Source organism: Hemicordylus capensis, chromosome 8 (genome assembly GCF_027244095.1).
Source record: "Hemicordylus capensis ecotype Gifberg chromosome 8, rHemCap1.1.pri, whole genome shotgun sequence".
In the NCBI taxonomy this organism is placed as follows: Eukaryota; Metazoa; Chordata; class Lepidosauria; order Squamata; family Cordylidae; genus Hemicordylus; species Hemicordylus capensis.
The window spans coordinates 17,259,353-17,273,534 of NC_069664.1; the positions used below are offsets into that span (position 1 = coordinate 17,259,353).

General features: G+C 41.7%; 1 protein-coding gene across 4 annotated transcripts in view; it reads left to right on the plus strand.

Annotated features, from left to right (window-relative positions):
• Positions 1-14,182, plus strand: part of OGDH (oxoglutarate dehydrogenase) — a 62,980-nt gene that overhangs the window by 16,732 nt on the left and 32,066 nt on the right. For 2 of the 4 annotated variants that reach the window (XM_053269404.1, XM_053269406.1), the window contains exons 3-4: positions 1,218-1,406; positions 6,840-6,930. In XM_053269404.1, coding sequence (XP_053125379.1) covers positions 1,218-1,406; positions 6,840-6,930 — 280 coding nt within the window. Of the gene's footprint in view, positions 1-1,217; positions 1,407-6,839; positions 6,931-7,058; positions 7,162-14,182 lie in introns of all 4 variants that reach the window. The other 2 variants (XM_053269403.1, XM_053269405.1) reach the window with 1 other exon arrangement.

Here is a 14,182-nt window from a genome sequence, read left to right on the forward strand (position 1 = left end):
TGAAGAGATGGTTGAACAGTGACCTCTGCTTAGTCATCTAAGAAGTCTCCCAGTGCTGCTCGAATTAGGATGGGTAGTACAGTCTGGCCAACCTCTCAATTTACTTAGACTGTCCTAGGAAGTGCGCTCCAAAGTATAGGTTCACCTTAAGACTACAGTAGGCGCTTGCTCTCGGTAGCTGGATATGACAAGGTTAACTACAAGGTTATAGCTGATTGCAGTTAATAGCTAATTTGAATGGCTGCAAATTACTTGGAGGGAAGGAGTGAGTCAGTTATGCTGTGTCTGGGACGCTGCCATGGTTTCTTAAGTGGCAACAATTGGGACAAGGTCAAATACTAAATAACTGAATGGAAAATATTAAGCCAGAGTTTCCTATCTGCTGATTTTTCTTATGGGTGTGCATACATGCAGCTGGTGTATTTGTTTGGGGATTCTTGCCTGTTTCCAGGAAGAACGTAACAGTGAATTAAGACATCATTTTTTACATGTGTGTTTGTTTGTTTGTTTGTTCTACTAGAAACAGTGCTTGAAACACCAAAGCAGCCTGATCAAGATGAACAAACTTGATGCCTGGCTTTTCAAATTTTTTCTCCTAGCCCACATCAAAATGTACTGTGTGATACGTGATCCAGGATCAGATTGCCTGACATTTTTTATTTTTTACTTCAAAGTTGCTGTAGGAGACTCTGAATTTGATTAGAGCAGCAGAGTCTGTTTAACGCTTTCTCCGCATCACTTTCCAGATCTGAATTCCTCATTCAAGCTTCTGTTATCTCACGGGGGGGGGGGGGGGTTGGAGGCTACAGATACTGTTTATGCTCCCACCCACCCCAATTAGGGCCAACAGTAAATTAAGTAAACAGATTTAGATTGGGGAAAACAGCACAAGAGAAAAGAGTTCAAGACCTGCTCCCTCAGTGTTACTGCTCTGCTTATGACATTTGTTGGCAGTGGAGTTGTCTGCTGCAGCTTACTTTACATTTTCATTCATTTCATTTCATTTCATTTATTCGATTTCTATACCGCCCTTCCAAAAATGGCTCAGGGCAGTTTACACAGAATAAATAAATAAGATGGATCCCTGTCCCCAAAGGGCTCATTTTGAGGATCTCTTAGCATTATGTATAAGACAACAGGACAAGGTTAAAAAGATACTGAGCTGTTTGAAAAGCTGATTCCCTGTACAATGGACTTTTAATTTTTATTTCCTTTAGTCATGGGACATATTCTTCCGCAATGCCAATGCTGGAGCTGCTCCAGGTACTGCGTACCAAAGCCCCCCTCCATTAAGTACCAGCCTGTCTGCACTAACACATGCACAGTCTTTGGTCCAAGCACAGCCAAATGTAGATAAGCTGGTGGAAGATCACCTTGCAGTCCAGTCTCTCATCCGGGCATATCAGGTAAGGCTGCGTTTACCTAACTATTTCTTCCGGCACATGTGTCGGAGCGTGTGAACACACAATATGTGCTTTGTCGGCCATAAGTCTAGCAAGGGATTCTGGGGTTCAACAACCACTTCATGCACGCCGTGGGACTGCCTCTGCAGCTCTGTCTTGCCTGACGCGTGCATCTTTGCACAATGGAGTGAGCAGGTGCGTTTCCCGGAGCACTCTCCTGCGCTCCCAAAGCCCTTCGCCACAGCAGAAACATGTTACTGCCATCAGCAACATGTTTCCGCTGTGACAAAGGCCTTTGAGAGCACTCTGGGAGAAGAGCCCGCACACTCCATTGCACAAAAGTGCACATTTAAGAGAGCACGTGGGGCTACAGGCATGACCCTGCTGCGTGTGCAAAGCTGCTGTTCACAAACATGCTTCATTAGGATGTCAGCCACAGACTTTATTTCCTGCCTAAATCAGCAGTTTCAGAATTTTTAAAGATGGCATGCTTGGAAAAACTAATCAGAATGGGATCTCTTATTCTACCGGTGAGTGTGTTATATTCCATAACTGCAGATGTGTATGCAGTTTAATGGGTTAAGATGACTTGTATACAGATCCATTAGTAGGTCCTAATATTCCCAAGAATGGACCAAGATTTGTTGTTAGATAGCAGACAGCTCAGGAAAGGTTATGCAGCTGGCAATGTATAAGGACAGAAGTGGAAATGAAGCAATTGTATAAGGAACTAATCTGCCTTTAATAAATTGAGTTGGCCTCTGACTTCAGAAATAAGCTACCCCTCGGCCTAAGACTTAATAGGTGCTGGGCAGTGTTCCCTCTAACAGGGATTCCCAGATGTGGTTGACTACAACTCCCATAACCCCCAGCCAAAGGCCACTGCAGCTGGGGATGCTGGGAGTTGTAGTGAACAAAATTGGGGAATCCCTGATAGAGGGAACAGTGATGCTGGGAGATGTCTCCTCTTGGCTTCCGGGAAGAACTGCATCACACTCACCAGCTGGCCTGTGGCTATTGAAGCACAAGGGAAATCAGTCTGGCCCCCAACCGTGGTCATTTAGCCAGGAGCTTCTGTGACTTGTGTTCCTTCCCTTGCAAGAAAGAGGAGTTATGTTACCACCAGAGATTTGGGGTTTGAAAATGTTATGTGGGGGGAAATCCAAAATGGAAACAATTTCCATACTTTGTTTTCTGTGGAACATTTTCCATTTCTAATAATTCATTGTTACATAAAATGCATTAGTAACAATGACTGGATACCAATGCAATATTAGGCAAGCTTGGCAATCTCAAAATTGTAATTAATGTTTTTCAGGTGATTATCCCTAGGAAATGTGAGAGAGAATATGTATGTTATATTGATTTGAGTATTCGAATAAAAATAATTTATTTCCACAATAAAGCTTTGAATTAGTTTAGTATAACATTTAAACCACACTAAATGTCTATTAAGTCTTCCCACTTAATCAGTGATTTTAGTTGAGCTACTTAGCTGAGTAAGCCACCTAATGGTGCAGCGGAGAAATAACTTGCCTAGGGAGCAAGAGGCTGCCGGTTCAAATCCCCGCTGGTATGTTTCCCAGACTAAGAGAAACACCTATATCAGGTAGCAGTGATATAGGAAGATGCTGAAAAGCATCATCATCTCATATTGTGTGGGAGGAGGCAATGGTAAACCCCTCCTGTATTCTACCAAAGAAAACCACATGGCTCTGTAGTCACCAGGTGTTGACACCAACTCGACAGCACAACTTTTACTTTACTTACCTGAGTAGTTAAGATTTGAATACTTTGAGATAAAGTGTGATAAATTAATATAGGGGTTTTAAAAACTAAATATGTATGTCAATTAAATTGCCAGATAAGATCACAATCTAGGGTGTCAAGAAAACATGCATAGTAAAACTTTATGAAATAAGTTATATGCAAATGTACAAACAAGAAAAATTGTCATTGGAAAAATTTCCAGGAAAAATTACAATTCAAATTGTCCAGAAAACCCATATCTCTGCATAGTCACTAGCTATTTCTGGAATGGGGCAGGAGGTATATCCCTAAACGTTTCCTAAGGCTCCCAAAACATTTTGGATAAGGTAGATTATTAATATAAATAGCTCCTAATTGCTGCTCTTTTTAAAAGTGGTGATTCTCTTTATTTAGCAGCGGGAGAGCAACTGGCCCTATCCATCCCCAGCACAGCATCCCTCCGGTGGCTGTTGCTGGTGTCTGTCTTATGTTTGTTTTTAGTTTGTGAGCCCTTTGGGGACAGGGAGCCACCTTTATTTGTTTTTATTTCTCTAGGTAAACCGCTTTGGGAACTTTTGTTAATGTTGTCAATGACTGACTACAACTTTTCGACTACAACTGTGAATATTTATATACTGCTTTTCAACACAAGTTCTCAAAGCGGTTTATATAGAAAAATAAGTTCCCTGTCCCAAAAGGACCCTCCCTCTTAAAAAAAACACAAGGTAAACACCAGCAACAGCCACTGCAGAGTTGCTGTGCTGGAGTTGGATAGGGCCAGTTGCTCTCCCCCAGCTAAATACCACTGTAAAAGGTGCTTCTTTGCTCCATTAGCAGGGGAACGTTTCAACAATTAAATATCCAAAAGCAAATATTAAGGATACAGCAATTAATATCTAACTGATAAAACAGTCATCCAGGCTGAGAGAAGAAGGGACCAAGGAAAAATCCAGACTCCAGAGAGGAGCTCACAGCAAGAGCTGCTTTCCCATTGCCATCTTGGCTCCCCCCCCCCCCGCCTTAATAATACTTGCAAGCATTCTAATGTTTTGATCGGAATGTCTGGAGAATCATAGAATTGTAGATGTGGAATGACCTTGGAGGTCTTCCAGTCCCACCCCTGTTCAATGCAGGAAGGTAGAATGAAGTGCTTGGTGGGGCTTTTCTGCTGCTTTTAATTATTTCTGTACCTTATTGCAAGCCCATCACACAAGGTCAAGGCATTGTCATCCTTGCCCTTAGACAATCTTGATCACCCTTTAACTAGTCTATGGAATGGAATCTTTATTCCAGTCATCGGCCAGAAAAAAAGCACAACACAACAGATAAGTAGTAATCTCCAGCAATCATGATTCTGCCTGTACTTTCTTACAAAACATTGTTTACAGTATAACAATATATAGTACAATCGACATTCATGGTTTTACCAAATGCTTCCCTACAAAGTTGGCAGTGTAGCAAAATTTTGCCACTTTGGTGGAAACATTAATATCACTGTTGGACAAAAGGAGAGACACATAAAAGGCCGATGGCCTATCTGGAAATCTAGACAAAATAGGTGACAAAAGTGCTAGCCAAATATCTCTATAAAACAAACAGTGAAGCAACATATGATCAGTCGTCTCAACCACTCCTGACAGACACGGGCATAACCATTGAGAAAAAAGAACATTGAGATAGAGAGAGAAAGAGAGGGAGAGAGAGAGACAGAGACAGAGCGCGCTGAGGGCAGCACATTCAAGCATGCCAAGGCAAGTTCTCGGTTTGGTAAGAACAAGCTCATGTAAATAGTTAGCTGGCCTATGAGGATGAGTTGCATTACCTAAAGCTCTGCCTTCCTGAGTTGCTATGACTCAAATCCCCTGCCTGATTATCTCCTTGGCTTTTAAGATCTCTAAGGAGCCTAGTCTATGGCTTGTAACAAGTCTCCCTTATAAATACGTTTTTACAAATTCTGAACACAATTTCTTTTGCGCCCAACATTTTAATCAGAAGATATTTTCAAAAACGTAGGAATCGGATTAGCATGAAAGATTCTGCAAATCTGATATATTTTGAGTGTTGGTCCAAAACAAACAAAAAGTAGATCTTGGCTTGCCAAAATATACAAACACTGCAGATATCATAAACCTGACCAGTTGAGTCAAGGAGGATTACTGGACTACCCACTCTTGATTGGGTTTCAGAAACACAAAGGTAGTGTGGTATACAGAATTTTTTTTGGCTGATATGTACAACTGCAAGTTCTAGAGCAATCTCAATAAAAATAAAAATGACTTCATAGCTTTTAACTGACAAAAACAATCTGGGTAAAAACACTTGTATGTTTTGTTAAACTATTTCAGACACCTTTTGTCAAGCTTTACTCGTAGTCTGTATTGTCTTTGAAAATGTGGTTTTGCAAAGACTAGAGTGAAAATCTCATTCAGCCATTAAATCTCATTTTGCCCTGTTTGATCACAAAAAGATGTCAAATCCTACAATAACAACTTAGCTTTTGTTTGGAAGTTACAGAAATATTCCTTTGTTTTGTCCTGTCCCACTGAGTGCAGTGAGTCTTTGAGGACAAGTAACCATGGGTTTTGAAATAGCCATTGTGCTGAAAGATGGGCAAACTTTTCCTTTTAGCTGAAAACAGCTAAACGTTTAACTGAAAATGGCTTCCTACTTTATGGCTAATCGTTAAATTCATACAGCTGATGAAATAGGCTATAGTCCACCAAATTAGACTTTAAGCCTTCAGAGGGTTGAGACAAGCTTTTCCTGTTGTAACCCCTTTATTTTGACTGTTTGTGTATCTCACAACTCAAGTTCTGCAAACGAGGAAACCGGTAAGTCAAAGTGCCCTTCACCACAGAAATATTGTTTAGTATTTGTTCCATGCACTATACTGTACCCCATGTACATGTGCAAAGACTAAGTATGCTAACTAATTTTTTTTGTTACTTCTAGTTCAGGGGACATCACATTTGAAAAAACATCCATAGATAATGTTTAAAGTGTCTGACTCATTAACATGGAATGTAACCTAATGTAACCAGCTCTTCCTTGACTGGTGCCTCTAGGCAAAAAAGGAATTATGAGGTGTCCCATCTCATCACATAATTTATACAATTACCAGAAAAATATATTCTTACAAGTTCCATCTAATATTTAGAATAAGAACATGAAAGTCTGATTCTCTCAGACTGTATGGATGTGAAAGAACATTTTAACATCCTAATCCAGCATAGCAGGGAAAATACTAAAACTGTAATAAAATCTAGGGATCTGCTTATCATGGGGCTGAATACAAACTTTTAAAAAGATATATTTTCCATGCTAGAGCTTTCTGGAAATATTTGCTCAAAATTGCAACCTGTATATTGGACGCTAATGCCAGAAGACCCACCTAGCAAGAACCTGTACCACACAGAGCAACTGGTTTGTATCCTTGCTCGATTTTCATCTGCTGCTTGATTATATTTATAGTGTGCCTTCCTTTCCCCAGAGTATATAGTGTTCTCACTCTTGTTACCTTAAAGAAAATTAAGCTAGTATCTATCTTGTGGTTCGGAATTGGTGATTAACATTGCTCCTGAAATACAGCAACATTGGTCTAAGAAAACATGATGCCATGCCTTGCAAAAATGCGAAGATGCCTGTTAACCAACTTTGTGTGCTGACTAATTTTGTTGTTGTTCCTAGGTCAGGGGTCACCACATTGCCAAGCTTGATCCTCTCGGCATTAGTAGTGTAAATTTTGATGATTCGGCAGTAACTGATTCTCCAAACGTTGGTGAGAATTGCTCTGCACCTTAATTCTAATACAATTTTACCTTTTATACCCCTTTCCTTTCCTTTCCACCCTCTACCCCCTGTCCCTCTTGGTATCTACTCTCTTTTCATTCCTGGCCCATTTCATAGATTCGAGGGCATCATGTAGCACAGCTCGACCCACTGGGCATTTTGGATGCTGATCTGGACTCTTCCGTTCCAGCTGATATTATCACTTCCACAGACAAACTGGGTGAGGGCTCCAAGAGCAGTTAGCGCCGCATTGCTTGAGCTCCTCTCTTACTTTCACAGCTTCTAGATAGATTGCTTCACTGAAGGGAAAGGTCTTAAGTTTCCTTCATAATGATCACTTTTTACAAATTAAATGGCAGTAAAGATGGTTTTATCCCTAGTCACTTACCACTGCGGCCACAAGTTGTGTCTACAATACAAGCCAGCATGTTAGGCCTTATACTGAGTCAGACAATTGTTCCATCTAGCTTAGTATTGTCTCTACACAGACTGGTAGTGGCTTTTCCAAGGTTACAGGCAGTCCTATATGGAAATGCCAGGGAGGGAACTTGGAACTTTCTGAATCTCTTCCCAGAGCGCCCCATCCCCTAAGGCAGGGCTGCTCAACTTTGGCCTTCCTGCCGATGTTGGCCTGCAACTCCCATAGTCCCTGGCTATTAGCCACTGTGCCTGAGGATTATGGGAGTTGTAATCCAAAAACAGCTGGGGGGGGGTCCTCAAAGTTGAGCTTTGAGAAGATAGTCAAAGAAGATAGTCCTAAGGGGAATATCTTACAGTGCTGACATATTTATTATTTTATTATTATTTATTTGACTTCTATACCACCCTTCCAAAAATGGCTCAGGGTGGTTTACACAGAGAAATAACAAATAGATAATGCAAACCAGGGCAGACCCTGATTAGCAAAGGGGACAATTAATTCTTGCTACCACAGGACCAGTTCTCCTCCCATTAAATATAAACAAACAAATATAAAAATATCTCCCATTGTTATCAAACTCTGTCGAAGTTTCAACATGTCTGACAGACCTCCTCTGCACAAGGAACATAGGAAGCTGCCATATACCGAGTCAGCCCATTGGTCCATCTAGTTCAGTGTTGTCAACAAACTGGCAGCAGTTTCTCTAAGGTTGCAGGCAGGAGTTACTCTCAGCCCTATCTTGGAGATGCCAGGGAGGGAACTTGGAACCTTCTGCATGCAAGCATGCAAATGTTCTTCTCAAAGCAGCCCCATCCCCTAAGGGGAATATCTTACATTGTTCCCATTATCCCATTCAAATGTAAACCAGAGCAGATCCTGCTTAACAAAGGGGACAGTTCATGCTTGCTACCACAAGACCAGTTCTCTTCCCCAATCAATACTTGTTGATTTGAGTTCAGTTGGAAATGGATCTAGTTAGAATAGTTATGCAGTAGTTTGCCTCTGAGGAAATTAGGACTATTTCAGGGTCATGGAATGCTTGGGCTCTCTTTCTTGCCTTTTTAGCATCCCTTGATTCCTTTTAGTGTTCTGAAGATCAGTAGGGCTTTTTGCTTGGCATTTATGGTGACTTGCTTCACCAACTTGGATCTGTGTAATGATACTACTGTTGGGGGAAAAAACATTCTTCAGAAGCCTCCAGTCAGGTTTCATAGTAGCATTTCCTCAGTTGTAATCTTCAGCTATGCAGCTTGCCCTAAAATCTTAAGAGAAGCTGAACACGTTGTTTCAGCTCTGACCAATGACTCGGTCAGTGATCATGACAAGGAAGCTTTGGAATGCATTCCCACATCTAATCAAGAGACTAAAATGATGAGACTGTTGGCTGGAAGATGCATGTGTGTTCTTCTGATGAAGGTGTGTGTGCTGAGCTATGCTGGTCTTGGACCGTAATAAAGTTGATTTGATTTGTGTGTACTGAGCAGTATTTGGAAATCAGTTTTCCAGTACAACCCAACCTGCTCTTAATTTTTGAGTGCAATCATATTTTGCCATCTTTTGAGTGTAGTACAGATCATGGTGGCTGAGCTCTATTGATTGCTGATGCTTTCCACAGGTTGACCAACCTGTCTCCGCAAGCGCTTCTAAGTAGCATGCTTCTAACTTAGAGTAGAGTAAACATAATGACCACTAACATCTTCCAAGGTTGAAATGTGATTAGAATATTTGTGCATGTAATATGAACATGATCTGTTGCTAAGCTGTTCAGAACTGACATCCTCCCAGAATGCATTTTGGTGCGGTAGAAGTTGACTGGGGGGTGGTGGGGAGATAAATGGATGTCACTGTATCCATGTCTTTGAAGCACTTCTTAGATGGTGTTTGAGCATGAGTGTGGTACAATACAGTGCACATGGCTTTGCAGTCACCTTTGCTTACAGTTGGCATTTTGAAGTTGTTACTCGACACCAAGAATTTGTTACTACAGCCGGGTGTCAAACCTGAGGCCCAGGGGCCTTGCCACACTCTTCAGAGATCCTCAGTATGCTCTTCAGTAACTCCCTCCCCACATATTATTTGTTAGTTAACGATCTTGAGACTTTTATAGTAGGCAGTATACAAATGTATTAAATATGCATTGCGTTGCATTGATATGCTGCTGTTCTGCCAAGGCCTTCAAGGCTGTCTACAATTTTAAAAATGTAGCGAGAAAGTTACAAAAGAGAAAACAGTTCTCTTGGGCCGTTGGTATTCTCTCCAGGAGCTGTTAGCATGACCTCCCTTACCTTTCCCTTGGGGCACACAAGTCTTAAGTAGCCCATGAGAGTTATTGAACCATCTTCAGGCTTGCTTGACAAATCTGCATGTTGAGCAGTCTTATTGGACCCCCCTCAGCAAGCCTATCAAGTACAGGATAGCGGAGTGTAGCATAGTACAGTGCATTGGAGAGTGGGAAATTTCTGGTGGAACTGACATTCTTGGTGAAAACGTTGTGGGTGTGACCTCTCTCAAGTAGAAAATCTGACTCTATAACCCAGGGCTGCTTAACTTCGGTCCTCCTGCAGATATTGGCCTACAATTCCCTGGCTATTGGCTTCTTGGCTGGGGATTATGGGAGCTGTGGTTCAAAACCAGCTGGGGGGTGGGGGGGCTAAGTTGAGTAGGTCTGCTATAGCCCATTTGAGTTTGACATCCCTGCTTGAGAGTAACTATATTACTGTTAAATTATCAATAGTGCTTCACTTAGAATGCAGGGTTTTAGTTACACAAGCAACCACCACCAGTTTGCTATTATTGTTCATGTATGTGATTCCTAATACTTCAGTTAATATAGTTGTTCATAAACACACTACCTTCTATAAAGGAAAATTGTTTAAATGCTTTGAATAAAATGTTCTGACCAGGAAGATCATCATATTTTGAAACTCTGGGTAGAAACCATTATTTCCACAATTCACTATTGATAATGTTGGTGTCTTTAAATATTTTATGCAGTGTAATTGGACTCAGGACAATGTCTGGGCTGTGTTCTTATGTAATGTGCCCCCTCATCTGGTAAGCCAGCTGTGGCAATGGATCGTGCAGACTCAGCTTGAGAAATGAGCAGCCACAGAGCAGTAGTTTGGTGCATGTTGCTATGGTGACCAAAGTATTTTTGCAACCCATGCAGCAGTAATCTCTGTGTATTATTTTGCAGTACTTTTTTAAGAAAACCAAAACCAAAACTTCTGTACTTACACAGTTGAAATAAGCTGATTTCTGAAACCTATATAAGTTGTGGGAACCAAACAAGGTTTCATATATTGCAAATATATGCATAATTTTACTTTGCTAGTCCTAGGGTAGAGGAGCAAGTTATGCAAGCCACTGTTGAGTTGGCCATTCTCTTCTCTTTTCTCCTTCCATCACTGTTGGCCACATTCTTCAAAGTTTGCCTTTGCTGTTCATAAAAGCTATAAGATTAAGTGTGAAATAAAATTGCTGTTCTCAGGATGCTGAATTCCACAGATGCTTTCAGCAATTGGCACCTCGCTTGCTTTCAGCTATAGCTTAATTAATAGGCTCTCGCAGCTGGCCCACCTGGTTCCTTTAGACCAGGACTGCACAATTCTGGCCCTCCAGCTGTTGCTGGACTGCAGCTCCCATCATTCCCAGCCACAGTGGCCCATAGTCAGGGATGATGGGAGCTGTAGTCCAGCAACAGCTGGAAGGCCAAAGTTGTGCAGCTCTCCTTTAGACCTTGAGGTGGAGGGAAGAGCTGTCCATAGAATAAAACTGAGAATTCCAGATTTGAGGGTACAGCAGCAAAGACAGAATCCCCCCTGCCTTTTCCACACAATGAGATGATTTATAGTATCTTCTTATCTCTATGCCTTGACATTCTATAAGTTCCTATAAGCTCCGATAGCTTACAGGCTATTTTAGCATGTTTTGGCTTTTAAAAAAAAATTTCTAGTAATCTACAAACACATTTCTGGATAGCTAGAAAGTCTCCCAACTATGTAGAAACCACTCCCTTATTTTTTAGTAGCCCTGCTCCCATATTGATTAGGCACATTACTACCTGCATTGGTTATTAGTATCTGATAAAGGCAAAATGCCTTTTCTTCCTGATGCTGGAGTTATTGCAGCAGTTGGTTGCTGATTAGAAATGCTAGAAGAAATTAAAATTTGCTTTTGTTCTTTTGTCTTTTGACATTGGGACGTGCTGTGCTAGTGTGGTTTTTGCTCTGGATGCAGTGTTTGCTGCTGAAAGCTAGATAATGTTCATTTCCTGTTTGTCAGCCAACAGTGGCTTCTGTGAGAGGGCTTCATCTTGTTTAGAACTGCTTCTGATTCTAGCAGTAAACTCCCTGATGGTTGCCACAAATATTCCCAAAGTGTGGTTTGCTAAGATAATTGCTGAAGTTGTACTGATTTTTGTGACTGCTTCTAAAATGTGAATTCAAATAGCTATATATTTGCTGCATTCCCATATGAAAATACTACTTAGTAGGCCTGTGCACGATCACAAATTTTGGATCAAATCCAAAACCAGGGGTTTGGGGTCCTTTGAGCGTTTCAGAATTTTGGTCTCTGATTCAGTATTGGATTTCCTTTTGGAAATCTGATAATTTTCAGTGACAGTCCCCATAGAAGTCTTTTGGGAAAGTTTTGTGTTGTTTTTTAATTCCCAAGGGGTGGGAGATAGCTAGGCAAGGAGCTCTGGAAATTGGCACAAAAATAGGTAAGGATAGCAGGACTCTGTGTATTTACAGTTAGAGGCGCCTAACTACAGAAGAGCCTTCACCTTAGCTCGCTGCAGCGCCCTCCCATTGCTTGTGTTAGATGGAAGATACAAGAAGATCCCCTTCCCGGAACGTCTGTGTGCCTGTGACACTGGGCAAGTCTATACCACTGAGAACGTCCTCCTCCCCTTCCTATTTTATAGAGACATCTTCAAAGCCTTCATTCTCCCTCTACTTACACAGTTGCCAGCAGTTCTTTGTCTCCCTACTACTTTCTGACTGCAACCCTTTTATTACACACAGTGTTGCCATGTTCTGCACAGCAGCATACAAAATTCATCAGGATCTGACCTCTAGCAAGAAGTAATGAGGCCCGACTGAGCTCATACCTGCCCTGCTGCCCCTGCTACCCAGTGCCGAGTATGCATTTCCCTAACCATGGTTATCTACCTCGTTGAGACTTTTCCAAACTGCTCTAGCTAGACATACTCACCTGAATTAATCAACAGAGAATGATTATTTGTTCAGGAGCAAAGGCATAGCTTCATTTACATTACATTTCCTTCTGGATCAGAGGATGTGGTTCTCTTTATTAAGCATCAGGGAGAGCAACTGGCCTCATCAAACCCCAACACACATCCCTCCAGTGGCTGTTGCTGGTGTCTGTCTTATGTTTCTTTTTAGATTGTGAGCCCTTTGGGGACAGGGAGCCATCTCTATTTATTTATTTTTATGTGTCTATGTAAACCGCATTGGAAACTTGTGTTGAAAAGCAGTATATAAATATCCATTGTAATAGTATGCTAGGTGAATTCTAGGTGTGAGGGAATACTAGGTGTGAGGGAACATCATCAGGAGAGGGCAATTCCCCCCCCCCCCCCGCTGTGGACTTCACTGATGTATCTGGTTGGCTACTGCATGAAGCAGGATGTTGGACTAGGTGGACCTTTGGCATGATCTAGCAGGGTTCTTCTTTGTAGACCACTTTTCAACCAAAAAAAGTTCTCAAAGAGGTTTATAGAGAGAGAGAATAATACAGTGTTGTACAAAAGGATCTTGGTACAACTGCACCCAGAGAACAAAATGTTGGTTATGGTTCTGAACTAATTATGCTGTGCTGATTGATTTGGGTAAGTCTGGGAGTTGCAGAGCAATCTGAGGAAGGCTTGAATCTGAGGAAATACCAACTGGCCTCCATGAGTCCAGAAGGTTTTCATGGCTTCCTCCTGGGAGGGACCATACTGGAGGTAGAGAATGCTTCAGGACATTTAAACCAGTTGAGAAGGCTGAGTCATAGCAGCTGTGACTGTAGTGGTACAGGACTATTTTGGCAAAATCTGGCCAATGAACTGTTCTTCTAGGCCTTAGAAATCTTGGTTAATGGCCAAGCAAGGAGCCAAGGAAAGTAATTTACAGAAATTCTCCCCTTGAGAAACTAGCAATGAAGATCATTTTGTGAGCCATCCCAAGCAGTAGTATACCGCACTAGCCGGATGGAGTATAACTATTTTAAATCAATAGCAATACATTTGTGTAGTGCTGTTTGAATGTTCAGTGCGTTACCTCGAAGTCCTTACCCCAATCCTGTAACATAAGTATTATCCCCATATTGAGTTGAGATGGACTGGCTTGCCTGAGGCCACCTAGTAGGTTCCTGGCAGAGGTGAGTTTCTGAGAGAGTCCTGGTTTACAGCTCAATCTTTCAGCCACTCTGTTACATCAGTTCTTTTCAGTAGAAGAGCCAGGGTAGCCAGTGGTTTGGTTGTGGACTGGACACCTGAGAGGCAGGCTCAGCTGTCAACCTCACTGGCTTTGGACAAATCCTGATTTTTCAACTTAATCTGCTTCTCCAGATTGCTGTGAAATAGAATGAGGTAACTCCATGTACACTGCCTTGAGTTCGGTAGAGAGAGAATGGGATACATACTTCTTAAGCAGCTTCATTTGGAATGCCATAGCCGGGCCTTCAGTAGTGATTTTTGGCTGGGAACTTGGTCTAGGCTAGGGACAACTTGTTAGATGGCTAACTACTTGGTGCTCATTCCAGTTTTCATTTTGTATATTTTCATCTAAGGGAACAATGAGGAGATCTC